This window comes from Heterodontus francisci, chromosome 14 (assembly GCF_036365525.1).
Source record: "Heterodontus francisci isolate sHetFra1 chromosome 14, sHetFra1.hap1, whole genome shotgun sequence".
Classification (NCBI taxonomy): domain Eukaryota; kingdom Metazoa; phylum Chordata; class Chondrichthyes; order Heterodontiformes; family Heterodontidae; genus Heterodontus; species Heterodontus francisci.
The window spans coordinates 30,420,934-30,434,221 of NC_090384.1; the positions used below are offsets into that span (position 1 = coordinate 30,420,934).

A 13,288-nucleotide genomic window follows, 5' to 3' on the forward strand; every position below is an offset into this window, starting at 1 on the left:
TCATTTAATTATTTTGTTCTTCAGAATTTTTTTTCAAGATACAGCAGTGAACATTGTGTTGGACAAGATATCTTTTTAGGAGTCAACATAATATCCATTGATGTAATAAGTAAAAATTTAATTAGATCTAGGTTTAAGCTATGCTTTTATTCTCAAGCAGTTTATGTACAATTGCCATTATATCTGTAATAACCCTAAAATGAAAAGAGAAAAAGATAAAGGAAATATCAAATTCCGCAATTTTGAATTCCACCTGTCTTATTCGCGGTCCAGCCCTTTGGCATCTCCAAAGATACAGTCAGTGCCACTTCTTGGTTGATCCACCAGGTGCTGCATTTGAGTGGTGCAGTTAGGGCCCTTCCCTACACAGGCCTGCTTTTACTCCCATCCTAGGATGTAGCTGAGGTTGGATTAAGGAAAGCCTGAGTGGAAAATTCAGCTGAGACTGGGATCCAAATTTGGATCTCATGGTCAAGACTCCCAGTGCTATATAGATGTTACATAGTGCCTGGGCTATCTGCTTATTTAGGTATGTGTCTGCCACATTGGGAGCCACTAAAATAATAACTGTAGGAAAAATTAAAACCCTAAGTTATAACTTAAGCCGTGTAAATGATTGTGTAACTTTGTTTTTTGATAGGGTGACATCCATGAGGATTTCTGCTCTGTGTGTCGGCGTAGTGGACAGCTGCTGATGTGTGACACTTGTTCTCGTGTGTATCACCTGGAGTGCCTGGACCCGCCATTAAAAGCCATTCCCAAAGGAATGTGGATTTGTCCCAAATGTCAGGAGCAGGTGTGGGCTTAGACAGTGCCTTAGACTTCATTTAGTCCAATTTAACTGGTAGCTGTAGGGTTTTGTTTTGTTAACTTTTTTGGTGGGATTTGCTTTTTTTCCATTTTTCTTCCATTATGTCACATAATGTCTCACACTCCAGGGTATACACATAAATGTATAATTCAGGACAATAAGTTAGTAAAATGAGTCGTGAAGAGTACCAGAGAAACTACCATCTTTGGCCATTCTCTGGTAATTGGGGATTGCAACGACCAGTTTATTATTCCTGAATTAAATAGTGTAGCAGTTTAACTTAAATACTTCAGACTGTACTGACGGAAACTGAATGTTCTTTCATCTCTGGAATCTGCAGTTAAGTCTAAAACACAAAGAATGCTAGTTGATACTGCCAGGCAGCTGTTAAGGATCCAAAGTGAAATTCAGTTTGGACAGTCTCAAACTATTACTGAACCAGCTATAATTTAAAATTCATGGGCAGTAGATTGCCAATCCCTTCTGGAGATGTCCATGAATAGGTGGTGTGCAGTAAAGGAAATATTGCACCAGTATAAGAAAGAGTTTTTTTTGTGTGTGGCTGTGATTAAGGCATGTTTGACATCTCAATCTGCTAAACCTCACCTGAAAATATCTCGTACCACCATCCAGCAGAAAAACTACTCTACCATAGTCATCCATTTGTCATGTGCATTCTGAGACACAATTTGGACAGTGCTGTTGATGCACAATAATTCAATAAATCATATTTCCTTTCATGGAAATCCAAATAATATTCCCATTAGGCATTAATATGAAGAGAAAGAAAATTATAAAGAGTAAATTTACTTCAGTACTTTACGGATTGACCAGCCTTTACCTAAAGGCAAGTCTTTTCTTGTCACTCAAGTCAGTTGCAAATCTATTTTTATTTACAGTCTTAACATCTGCTGAAAAGAACTTAAGCAAGTAACATGTTCTATCCATCACGGTTGAAAACATTTTTTTTTTAGATTCTGAAAAAGGAAGAAGCAATCCCGTGGCCTGGGACTCTAGCTATTGTCCATTCTTACATTGCCTACAAAGCTGGTAAGAGCTTGTTATCCTCTGAGTTTGCCTACAAGAAATATTGGCTCGTCATTGATTATATATTATAACAGCTATAGAGTGATCCTTTCTGCCTTGTGAGACGCAGCATGGATATTTTTTGTGGGAGCAGATGGTCCTGTTAGGGATACTGCTTGAAAACTGAACCAGTTTTTCGTTATTGTGATGTGGTCTACATGTTTATTAAAGCAGTCAAACACAAAGTGTGTTGACTTGTTTGGAAAATCATGTTGGCTTTCAGAAGTGTAACACAATTCACATTACAATAAAATGTGTGCAGATGTTAGTGGAAAAAATAGAAGCCATTCAATGCTTTTGGCCAGGATTCTTTGCATTTTGTTTAAACTTAATGTGTTGGTAAAATCTCAGCAGGAGTCACTTCAGAGCAAAAATTTTGTGTCTTTCCTCCCTTCTCTTCCATAGTAATATGAATATGAGTATTACATGTACTCCACCTGGTAGCTGAAAAACATAATAAAAGGGATTTGTGGAACATCAAGTGTGCAACATACTGTTTTTAATTTTTTGGATTATATGCCAATTCAGTTGAATGCAATTCCTCTTCAAACATTATGCCCCATTTTTCAGCTGCTAGACAGTCTTGAATGTTAGTTACATTTATGAAATCTGTTGAGTATTGTGAGTTCTCAAATTTTATTTTCTCTATTCTTCAGCAAAAGAAGAGGAAAAACAGAAGTTGTTAAAGTGGAGTGCAGAACTAAAGCAGGAGCGAGAACAGTTGGAACAGAAGGTCAAACAGCTGAGCAATTCCATAACGGTGAGAAAAACAAGCTCCAGGGACAAGAGAATGTTGCTGTAGCTTAAAAACTTACAATCATAGTCATAAATTAGAGGTAAAAAGAAGCAGAAGACAGTATTCTCTGAAATATGACGACTGCTTTTTGTGCATTTCATTTTTAATGTTTGGAAACTGGATGTTGAAAAAGAAATGATGGGAACTTTTGCTTAATGGAACATTTTTCTCTTCTTTGGGTGGAGTGGCAAGAGAGATCTTCTTATGTGTCAATCATTAGCATGTTAAGCTGCAGCGTTTCAACTCATGAGTCATTTTGTTAGTATGTCACAAGGAAAAAAAGCTTTCCCAACTTGAACTGAAAGTTGGTAACAACCAATCAGATGAGTTGGATAACAGGGCTATCATAACCAATCTGATATCGTAGATATCAACTCGTTAGATGAGTTTGATGACAGGCTATCATAACCAATCTGATAGGTTAGAGGGAGGGACTGGAGCCAATGAATCAATCACTCAGACCTTACTTTTTCTCTCTGTTGATTGCACAAACTTGAAACAGGACAGTTTTAAGATGAGCTAATAGTTTCTGAGAGTAATAGTTACAAGTTTGTTTAGTTAGATATATTTTTTAAAAAGCTGCTTCGAAAATTTGTCTTTTTCTCAAAAGGACTTTCTGGGGTATGCTTATCATTACCTTGTGTCAAGGGGTATTTCATGCAAGTATAGTTGTAGCCACTTTTTGAGTTAAGGAATGTGGTGTGCATGCATTAACTGACTTTAGTTCAGCATTCTTTTCCTAGGGTTTGGAAACAAAGTAGGGAATGGAATTGGAGTAGTGATGCGATTTACTCAATTGAAAGAATGTACTTTTAGGATTTCACAGCAGGGATGTATGATGCAGACTGCCAGCCTGTCACAGAAACATAGAAAAGTAGGAGCAGCAGTAAGCCATTCAGCCCTTCGAGTCTGCACCGCCATTCAATACGACCATGGCTGATCATCCAAACTCAGTACCCTGTTCCCGCTTTCTCCCCGTATCCCTTGATCCCTTTAGCCCTAAGAACTATATCTAACTCTTTCTTGAATATTTATTTTTTTTGATTTATTTAGAGATACAGCACTGAAACAGGCCCTTCGGCCCACCGAGTCTGTGCCGACCATCAACCACCCATTTATACTAATCCTACATTAATCCCATATTCCTACCACATCCCCACCTTCCCTCAATTCCCCTACCACCTACCTATACTAGGGGCAATTTATAATGGCCAATTTACCTTTCAACCTGCAAGTCTTTGGCTGTGGGAGGAAACCAGAGCACCCAGCGAAAACCCACACGGTCACAGGGAGAACTTGCAAATTCCGCATGATTTGGCCTCAGCTGCTTTCACTTGTCGAGAATTCCACAGGTTCACCACTCTCTGGGTGAAGAAATCCCTCCTCATCTCAGTCCTAAATGGCTTACCCCTTATCCTTAGACTGTGACCCCTGATCTTGGACTCCCCCGCCATCGGGAACATCCTTCAATGTGTCAATATGTGAACTTTCAGTTGGGGTTAGGTTCTATAATTTGAAAGCTGTTTTCAGTTTGTTGTGGTCAAAATCCACAGGAGAAAGTGAGGAGTGACAGTAATTATTGCTAAGAGTGTAATAGGCTTCAAACCCCAGACTGAAGGCAGTCAGTCAGGTCCACCCGACACCATAAAAGTTCATCTTGACCCTGTTCCTTTAAATCATGTTACCGTGTGCTTCATTTTGTTTCATTGTTGCAGCGTGTAATGATTTTACTTTCCAGTCAAAGAAATTAAGCTTTTTGAACAGGGTCACAAAGTTAGCCCACTAGCTGGGACAGCATGGCAAGATTTAATATTTTCTTTACAAAAGGAAAAGTTGGGGTTACGTTAAAGTTAATTGTTCGGCTCAATGTGTTAATTGTATATTAGTTGGGTTTAATTATATGCAGGTGGAGGGCATTAATTGGGGGTTTCACTTGAGCACATATAAAGGAGACACTGAAATTGTGGGGTGCTTGCATTAGGAGGTATATGCTTGTAATATTTCACTCTGTAGATAACCGTCAGACTGAATAAAGATAGGCACTCCAGTATCATCCTTCGCCAACTGGCTTTTCGAATAGAACACAGAGGTGACATCTTGATGCTGTCAGAAGAATGTGGGTTCAAGTCACACTCCTGAGACTTGAACACAATATCTAGGTTGACATTTCAGTGCAACAGTGAGAGAGTACCATCTTTTGATTGAGTCGTTAAACTGAGACTCCATCTGGTCTCGCAGGTGCGTATGTAAAGTCTCTTGGTAGTAAAACTGGGGTTGTACTTCCAGAGTCCTGGCCAACATTTATCTCTCAACCTACAAGATGTAGTCAGAATAGTGAATCAACCTACAAATAGTGTTAAAGCTGAAACTTCATAAAAATAGTTATGCTTTAGAGGATTGCCAGAGTTTTCGAAGTTCGTTAAGCCAATGTCGAAACCCTCAGAAATGTTGATCAATTAAACTGGAATTTTAATATTGGTGGTACTGAAAAAGCAATTAAAATGTACTCGGTTGAGATTTAAGGATTTCTTATAATATTTTCATCGTATTTTATCACACTCAAACTTTAATGTTAATCTGAGGAAATTGATTATAAAACTGCTAAAATAGATCTTTTGGTATCCATTCAAGCTAGTGAGGAGTAGAAAGCTAAGGATAACAGGTGGCAGTAGGAAACTGAAAGAGAAAGAAGCAGCAATACATAGCGCATGTCTTTGTATTTTGTCTCATTAAAGCTGGAAGATAAATGAGCCATTGTATGCAGGTCCAGTTTCATGCTCAACAGTTAGCTTTTATTTCCTGATTCTAGTCACAGTTTCCCTGATTCCACTATATATTTTTGTCTCAGAATCACAATCATTAGTGCAGAAGGAGGCCATTCGGCCCATCATGTCCGCACCAGCTCTCCGAAAGAGCAATTCCCTCAGTTCCATTCCCCTGCCTTCTCCCCATAACCCTGCACATTCTTCCTTTTCATATAACTGTCTAGTTCCCTTTTGAATACCTCAATTGAACCTGCCTCCACCACGTTCTCAGGCAGCGCATTCCAAATCTTAACCACTTGCTGCATGAAAAAGTTTTTCCTCATGTCACTTTTGCTTCTCTTACCACATACTTCACATCTGTGCCCTCTTGTTCTCAATCCTTTCACGAGTGGGAACAGTTTCTATCTACTCTGTCCAGAGTCCTCATGATTTTGAATACCTCTATCAAATCACCTCTCAGCCTTCTCTTCTCCAATGAAAGCAGTCCTAACTTCTCCAATCTATCTTCATAACTGAACTTCCTCATCCCTGGAACCATTCTCGTGAGTCTTTTCTGTACTCTTTCCAATGTCCTCACATCTTTCCTAAAGTGCGGTGCCCAGAACTGAACGCAATACTCCAGCTGAGGCCAAAGTAGTGTCTTATACAAGTTCAACATAACCTCCTTGCTCTTGTACTGTATGCCCATATTAATAAAACCCAGGATACTGTATGCTTTATTAACCACTCTCTCGACCTGTCCTGCCACCTTCAATGACTTATGCACGTATATGCCCAGGTCCCTCTGCTCCTGCACCCACTTTAGAATTGTACCATTTATTTTATATTGTCTCTCCATGTTCTTCCTACCAAAATGTATCACTTCACATTTCTCTGCATTGAACTTCATCTGCCACCTTCATCTGATCATTCCACCAACTTTTCTATGTCCTTTTGAAGTTCTACACTATCCTCCTCAGTTCACAATGCTTCCAAGTTTCATATCATCGGCAAACTTTGAAATTGTGCCCTGTACACCCAGGTCTAGGTAATTAACATATATATAAAGAAAAGCAAGGATCCCAACACTGAACCCTGGGGAAATACAAACCCTCCTCCAGCCCAAAAAACATCCATTAACCACTACTCTTTTTGTTTCCTGTCACTCAGCCATTTCCATATCCATGTTGCAATTGTCCCATTTATTCCATGAGCTATAACTTTGCTCACAAGTCTGTTGTGCGACATTGTATCAAACACCTTTTCGAAGTCCATGTACACCACATCAACTCTCTCTGCTCCCTCTTCAAAAAACTCCAGCATGTTAGTTAAACATCATTTTCCCTTAAGACATCCATGCTGGCTTTCTTTAATTAACCCGCATTTGTCTATGTGACTATTAATTTGATCCCGCATTATACTTTCCAGAATTTTCCCTCTCACCGAAGTTAAACTGACTGACCTGTAGTTGCTGGACTTGTCTTTACACCTTCTTTGTAATGTTTGCAATTCTCCAGTCTTCTGGCACCACCCCCGAGTCTAAGGAAGACTGAAAAATTATGGCCAGTGTCTCTGCAATTTCCACTCTCACTTCCCTCAGTGTCCTTGGATGCATCTCATCCAGTCCTGGTGTCTTATCCATTTTAAGTCCAGACAGCCGAGCCAATACCTCCTGCTTATCAATTTTAAACTCCTCTTGTGTCTGAATTACCTAGTCTTTCACCATTGCCTGGGTTGCAACTCTTCCTTGGTAAAGACAGATGCAAAGTATTCATTTAATACCTCAGCTATGCCCTCTGCCTCTATGCACAAATTCCCTTTTTGGTCCCTAATTGGCCCCACTCCTCCTTTTATCACCCTTTTACCATTTATATGTCTATAGAAAACGTTGGGATTCCCTTTTATGTTAACCACCAGTCTCTTTTCATACTCTCTCTTTGCTTTTCTTATTTACTTTTTCACTTCTCCTCTGAACCTTCTACGTTCAGCCTGGTTCTCAAGAGTATTTCCTATCTAGCATCAGCATACTTTTCCTTCTTTATCTTAACCTCTATCTCTTTTGTCGTCCAGGGAGCTCTGGATTTGTTTACCTGCCTTTCCCCTTCAAGTGAGCAAACCTTGACTGCGCCCAAACTAGCCCTGCTTTGAAGGTAGCCCAGGGTTCAGCTGCTGTTTTGCCTGCCAACCTATGACTCCAATTTATTTGTCCCAGCTCCATTCTTACCCCATTGAAGTTGACTTTCCCCCAGTTAATTAATCTTGCTCTGGATCATTCTTTGTCCTTTTCCATAGTCAGCCTAAAGCTTATGATACGATGATCACTGTCGCCTAAACGTTTGCCAACTTGATCCACTTGGCCCACCTCATTCCCAGGAATCAGGTCTCGCAGTGCTTCCTTTCTCGTTGGACTAGAAAATACTGTTTTTGAAAATTTTCCTGAACACATTCTAGGAACTCTTGCCCCTCACTGTCCTTTACACTACTATTATCGCAATCTATGTTTGGATAATTAAAGTCCCCCATTAAAACTACCCTATAATTTTTGCACCTCTTTGTAATTTCCTTGCAAATTTGTTCCTTTACATCCTTCCCACTAGTTGGTGGCCTGTAGACGACAACAAGCAATGTAACAGCACATTTTTTGTTTCTTAGCTCCAGCCAGATAGATGCTATCTCTGGCCCCTTTAGGACATCCTTTTTCTCCAGCACTGCAGTGCTCTCCTTAATCTATATTGCCACCCCGTCCCCTTTTTTCCCTTTCCTATCTTTCCTGAACACCTTGTATCCAGGAATATTTAACACCCAGTCCTGCCCTCCTTTGAGCCAGGTCTCTGTTATAGTCACAACAACATACTTTTACATGGCAATCCGTGCCTATAATTCACCAATCTTATTAGCAACACTTTGTGCATTCACATACATACACATTAACCCTGATTTAGACTTTATTACTTTCTCCCTTACTCTGACCCCACCTAATAACATATATTCCCTACTCTAGTGCTATCTATCTCTCCCAGTATTCTGAGCACCTTGGTATTCCTCTGATATTTCCTCCTGGTTCCCATGCCCCTGCCAAGTTAATTTAAACCCTCCCCAATAGCACTAGCAAATTGCCCTGTGATTTGAACACCAGCATGAAATCCTCATCATGACAGCTTTCCTGAATCTTTCCTCTCAAGTTTGGGGCTCCACCATTGCTTATATCTGATTCTTTCTAGAACAAATATAAGTGTCAGTGGGAGTCATTGAATTTCTGAGTAGCGGTATATTCGATGCTCTATAATATAGCGCATTATACCTTTTTAATAAGGAATGTGCATGGCTGTGAACACTCAGCCACCTCTTCCTGTTTTCTCAAAGCCGAGGTACAAAGTTTGTAGAAAGTTGTTTTTATCAAAGTAACGTTGAATGAAATTTGAGTGCGTTGTAAATGAAATGTAGCTGGGGTGAGTTGAGGATTTCTTCCCCATCTATTCTTCATTTGGCAGCTCATGAAATCTCTGGAGACCAGTTTTCACTAGTAACATTGCTTCTGTGTGTCCTTTTATTCAAGTTTGTTCACCAAAATATAATAAATTTGGTCCATCATAATTTTTAATGTAGTTAGCACTTCACAGTAGAAGAAAGTAACACATTACATGTACATTTCACCAGCTGAGTGACGCACACGTGTTCAGAAACTTCATTGTTTCTGCCTGGTTGGCTCAATGATTAAAGCTGCGTATTAGTGTGTCCTGAACAACATACCCTCTAATTTTATTTATGTAGTGCACGGCCAATTCATTTAAGCGCACGGGCCTTTAAATCTTTTAACGCAACCACACACACACATCAACTTTAAGCGACAGACTTGTGCGTGGCCTGCGTACTTTGCGCACCACACTTTAGGAAGGATATGAAGGTATTAGAGAGAGTGCAGAAAAGATTTACGAGAATGGTTCCAGAGCTAAGAGACTTCAACTACGTGGATAGTTTGGGGAAGCTGGGGCTGTTCTCCTAAGAGAAAAGAAGGCTGAGAGGGCATTTGACAGAGGTATTCAAATCATGAGGGATCGGGACAGAGCAGATACAAAGAAACTCTTCCCTTTGGCAGAGGAATCAAGAACCAGAGGACACTGATTTAAAGTGAATGGCAAAAGAACAAAAGGCGACATGAGGAAAATCTTTTTTATGCAGCGAGTGGTTAGGATCTGAAATACACTGCATGAGAGTGTGGTGCAGGCAGATTCAATTGTGGCTTTCAAAGGGGAATTGGATAATCTGCTGAAGAGAAAAAATTTGTAGGGGCTACAACTGACTGATAATTACAATACCTGGTTATAGTCCCAGCAACCAAAATAGGAATTATTTGTATTCATCATTTCCAACTGGAAGATAATCGGTTGTCTTCAGTTCTTGGCATTGTTGATAGAGTATATGTGATTGAATAACTTCTTCAAGTTTTTGGGGTCAAGTAGAGTTGCCCTCATCGTGCACTTGCCCTGTTCGTGGTTTATACGTAGAGTCATTGTAAATGTCATATCCTGCGAGCAGATCATAGCACCACATGAGAATCGTTTTAACTGTGCGGTAATCCTTGTACCAAGAAGTTGTAGAACTTTTATAAACAGGATGTGAAGAAAAGTGTAACATAAGGTCACGTTCCTTTTGGCAACTGTCCTAAATGGAGATCACAGTAATAACCTTGTGACTTTGGATGGAAAAACAATGCATTCATATGCAATGTAAGTTGCTTAATTTGATGATGCGATATTTTATTGGTTCTATTTCAGTCTAGATTTTGGGAGTGTGGGGTGAGCCTCCAGCTCAGATATGAAAAATTTAACTTCTTGACTGATTTCATTAAGCCTTTAGTTCATGAAGATGGGATAATTACAGCATCAAATCAGTCCATAATCTCCTTTGTTCTAAGTAAGATGGCCCCAATTTTTCAAGTTTGTCTTTGCATTTGTATTTCCTCGTACCAGACAACATCCTGGTGAATCTGCATTGAACCGTCTGTATTGCCTCAACATCCTTTCTATAGCATGGTGCTCAAAGCTGCACACAGGATTCTAACTAGTCTCATTCTGTTCCTCTTGCCATAAACCCAATATTCCATTAACTTTCTTTAGAAGCACCACCTTAAGTCTATAAGGTCATAATGTCTTGTGAACCTGAACTCCCAAATCCCTTTGCGTTTGTATGACACCCAACTTTCCACCATTCAAAGTATAATGACTACTCTTTTTTTTACTGAAACGGACAGCCTCACATTTACTGCCAGTGAATTTCATCTGCCACAATGGAGGTCATCACCAAAGATCAGTATGAGAGCTAATATGGAGTCTCCCAAACCTGAGTATTGGGAGTGAACGATTGTATCGGGAGCTGGAACTGGAATTGAATATTTTTTTCAGTAGCATCCACAATTGTTTAAACTAAAATAAACTTTTCTTTTCTTTAGAAATCTATGGAGACTAAGAACACTTTACTTGCCCGGCAAAAAGATATGCAGACCTCGTTGGAAAAAGTGAAACGGCTTATCCACCTGATCCAGGGTATACAACTCTCAAAAAATGCCACACTGACAGATGAGACGATCAACAACCCCACAGATTGCATGACCTCTCCCACCACTGCACCTTCACCAGTGAACTATGACAGTAACTCAGAGACCAAGTAGCTGAAAGAAAGGGCTGGATTCTGTAGAACTTGTAAACCTTTATGGGAACAAAATTGTGACAGGCGGTTCCTGATTTGCCAATTTAAGGGGGATTCTGTGCTGGATTGTGTTCTTATAGATCCATATTGGGAGTACCAGCTGGGTAAAGACCAGCATCAAGCCAAGTGAAAATACCAGTGTGTGCCTGCTGCCACCAGTTTGGTTTTAAGTTTGTCTACTCTTCAGGGAAATAGGTAGAAAACAATGGCACAAGCTTAGTGAGCTGTCCTGGTCTTGGATTGCATTCTCACAATTCCCAAGTCCAGGATTACTTGAGCAGAATAGCGGATGTTTAGTACAATGCAACACGATGGAGAAAAAATTGTGTAGAATGCAAAGGGTCAGAGACATGAGAACACAGAGGTGGCAATCATTGACTGTGACTGAAGTAGCGAAGGCTGAATCAAAAGTACAGACAGAGACAGATACATTGTGTAATGGGCACAGCACAAAGGACAATGATTCTCCTCATTTTATTTTAAATACAAAAATCAGAAATGTAGGTTTATTATTGGGATTGGTAGGCAGTGGCACCAAAACCATGCATGGCTTATGATGAAGAGTATTTCTTTTTTAATTTAAAAAAGTCACGTGCTTGTTCATTGTGCAAGTAAGTGTTTCAGTGTCTTGGGCACTGGAAAGACACAAGAGGGGCAGACTGAATTTGTCCTGAGATTTTTGGGGTTTTTTTTAAAGCTTAGGGAAATATTCAGGTCTTCCTCGTGTTAACAGAAATTAGATCAAGTAAACTGTTCAGTGCTTTTGTTTCCTAACGAGGTGATTTATAGAAAACTAAGTGTTAGAAATTGAGCAGATTCTGTATATATAAATATATATATATATATATATATATATACACACACACATATATATATATATAAAAAAAATTCTGTGTATATATAAAAAGAAAAAACAAATCTGTTATTGTCTGAACTGCCAAATGCTTCTATATTGAACCTGCAGGGAATGATCTTCAGTTTACTGGGGAATATACTGGAACAGTTTTACAGTTCTTACTATTTCCATCTTTAAGAAAAGTGGATTGAAGGTCACAGGTAACAAGATCAGTTAAGTAAAACAGTCATAGGTCATCAGTTATGTAAAGAATGCAAAAAGTCTGTTTGTTGTGCTAGTACAGCCAGAATGGAAATTTATATTATCTTTGCATTAATATTTAATGTTGGTTGTACTTATTTCACATATCAGGGTGTGCTTGCCTTTACATTTGGCACTAGGTGAAAATTTCAGCCATTTGTACTTACATTTGTAATTACTAGCCAAACAATTTGCAGATGGAAGAGACTATTAATGAAGAGTTTCTTCTGAATCAGTTATGTGGTGGATTGGGTTTCCTTTTGCTGCCTGCCCAACCTGACAATGGTACATGTACAGAACAGGATTTTTTGGGAAGGGGTGCGCGGGGGGTTAGGGAGGAATTCGCCTGGAAAGAGTCACAATTTTCTGTTATTTAGTGATGGTCTTTTACAATGTTTTTAACCCAATTCTGGAACATAACTCATTAAAGATATTTTTAATAGAATTGATATTCATTACAAGTGATTTAAAAAAATGTCAGACCAGCAAGGAAAATTGTCTAAAAGCCAAAAGATGAAAGTTTTTTCAGAATTAGTTTGCAACCAAATAATCGCTGTTGAGGACTGGAATAGTAATTTAAATAAATGAAAATGGTTGCAGAAACATTTCTGAATATAAACCAAAATCTTTCTGTTTTTCTTTATTCTCCATCCCTCGACACTAGCACATGCAAACACATACTCACCCTCCCTATTCTTAGTCAGGAGAGTTCAGGCTGCAGATGTTTCCATAGCCTTTATTCTTCCAGTTCCACCCATCAGAATGCTTAGTTGAGCAGGAAGCTGGAAACTGATATTCAAATTAAAGATATGGTAGATAATTTGTTTAAAATTTGACTTTAAATGTATATCAGTTGGTAACTGCAGTGAGCTGATAAATACTTCCACTTCTGAGTTCGAACATAACTTGTTTGTGTAGATGTTATTTCCCTGCCAAACTTGGTCTGTCCTGATCGTGGATATATATCATGATTAGCTCATCCCTATCCTGTTGCCAGAAAAAATATCAGATATGCTATGTACCTTCCATTCTGATGTTAAGGTCATATT

At 39.1% G+C, this 13,288-nt stretch overlaps 1 protein-coding gene across 4 annotated transcripts in view; it reads left to right on the forward strand.

Annotated features, from left to right (window-relative positions):
- phf21aa (PHD finger protein 21Aa) overlaps positions 1 to 12,172 on the forward strand; it is a 430,721-nt gene extending 418,549 nt beyond the window's left edge. For 3 of the 4 annotated variants that reach the window (XM_068045944.1, XM_068045945.1, XM_068045943.1), the window contains 4 exons: positions 641 to 796; positions 1,786 to 1,861; positions 2,554 to 2,657; positions 10,887 to 12,172. In XM_068045944.1, coding sequence (XP_067902045.1) covers positions 641 to 796; positions 1,786 to 1,861; positions 2,554 to 2,657; positions 10,887 to 11,105 — 555 coding nt within the window. In that variant the 3' untranslated portion in view covers positions 11,106 to 12,172. The remainder of the gene's footprint in view (positions 1 to 640; positions 797 to 1,785; positions 1,862 to 2,553; positions 2,658 to 10,886) is intronic. The other variant, XM_068045947.1, reaches the window with a different exon arrangement.
- Positions 12,173 to 13,288: the final 1,116 nt, after the last annotated feature.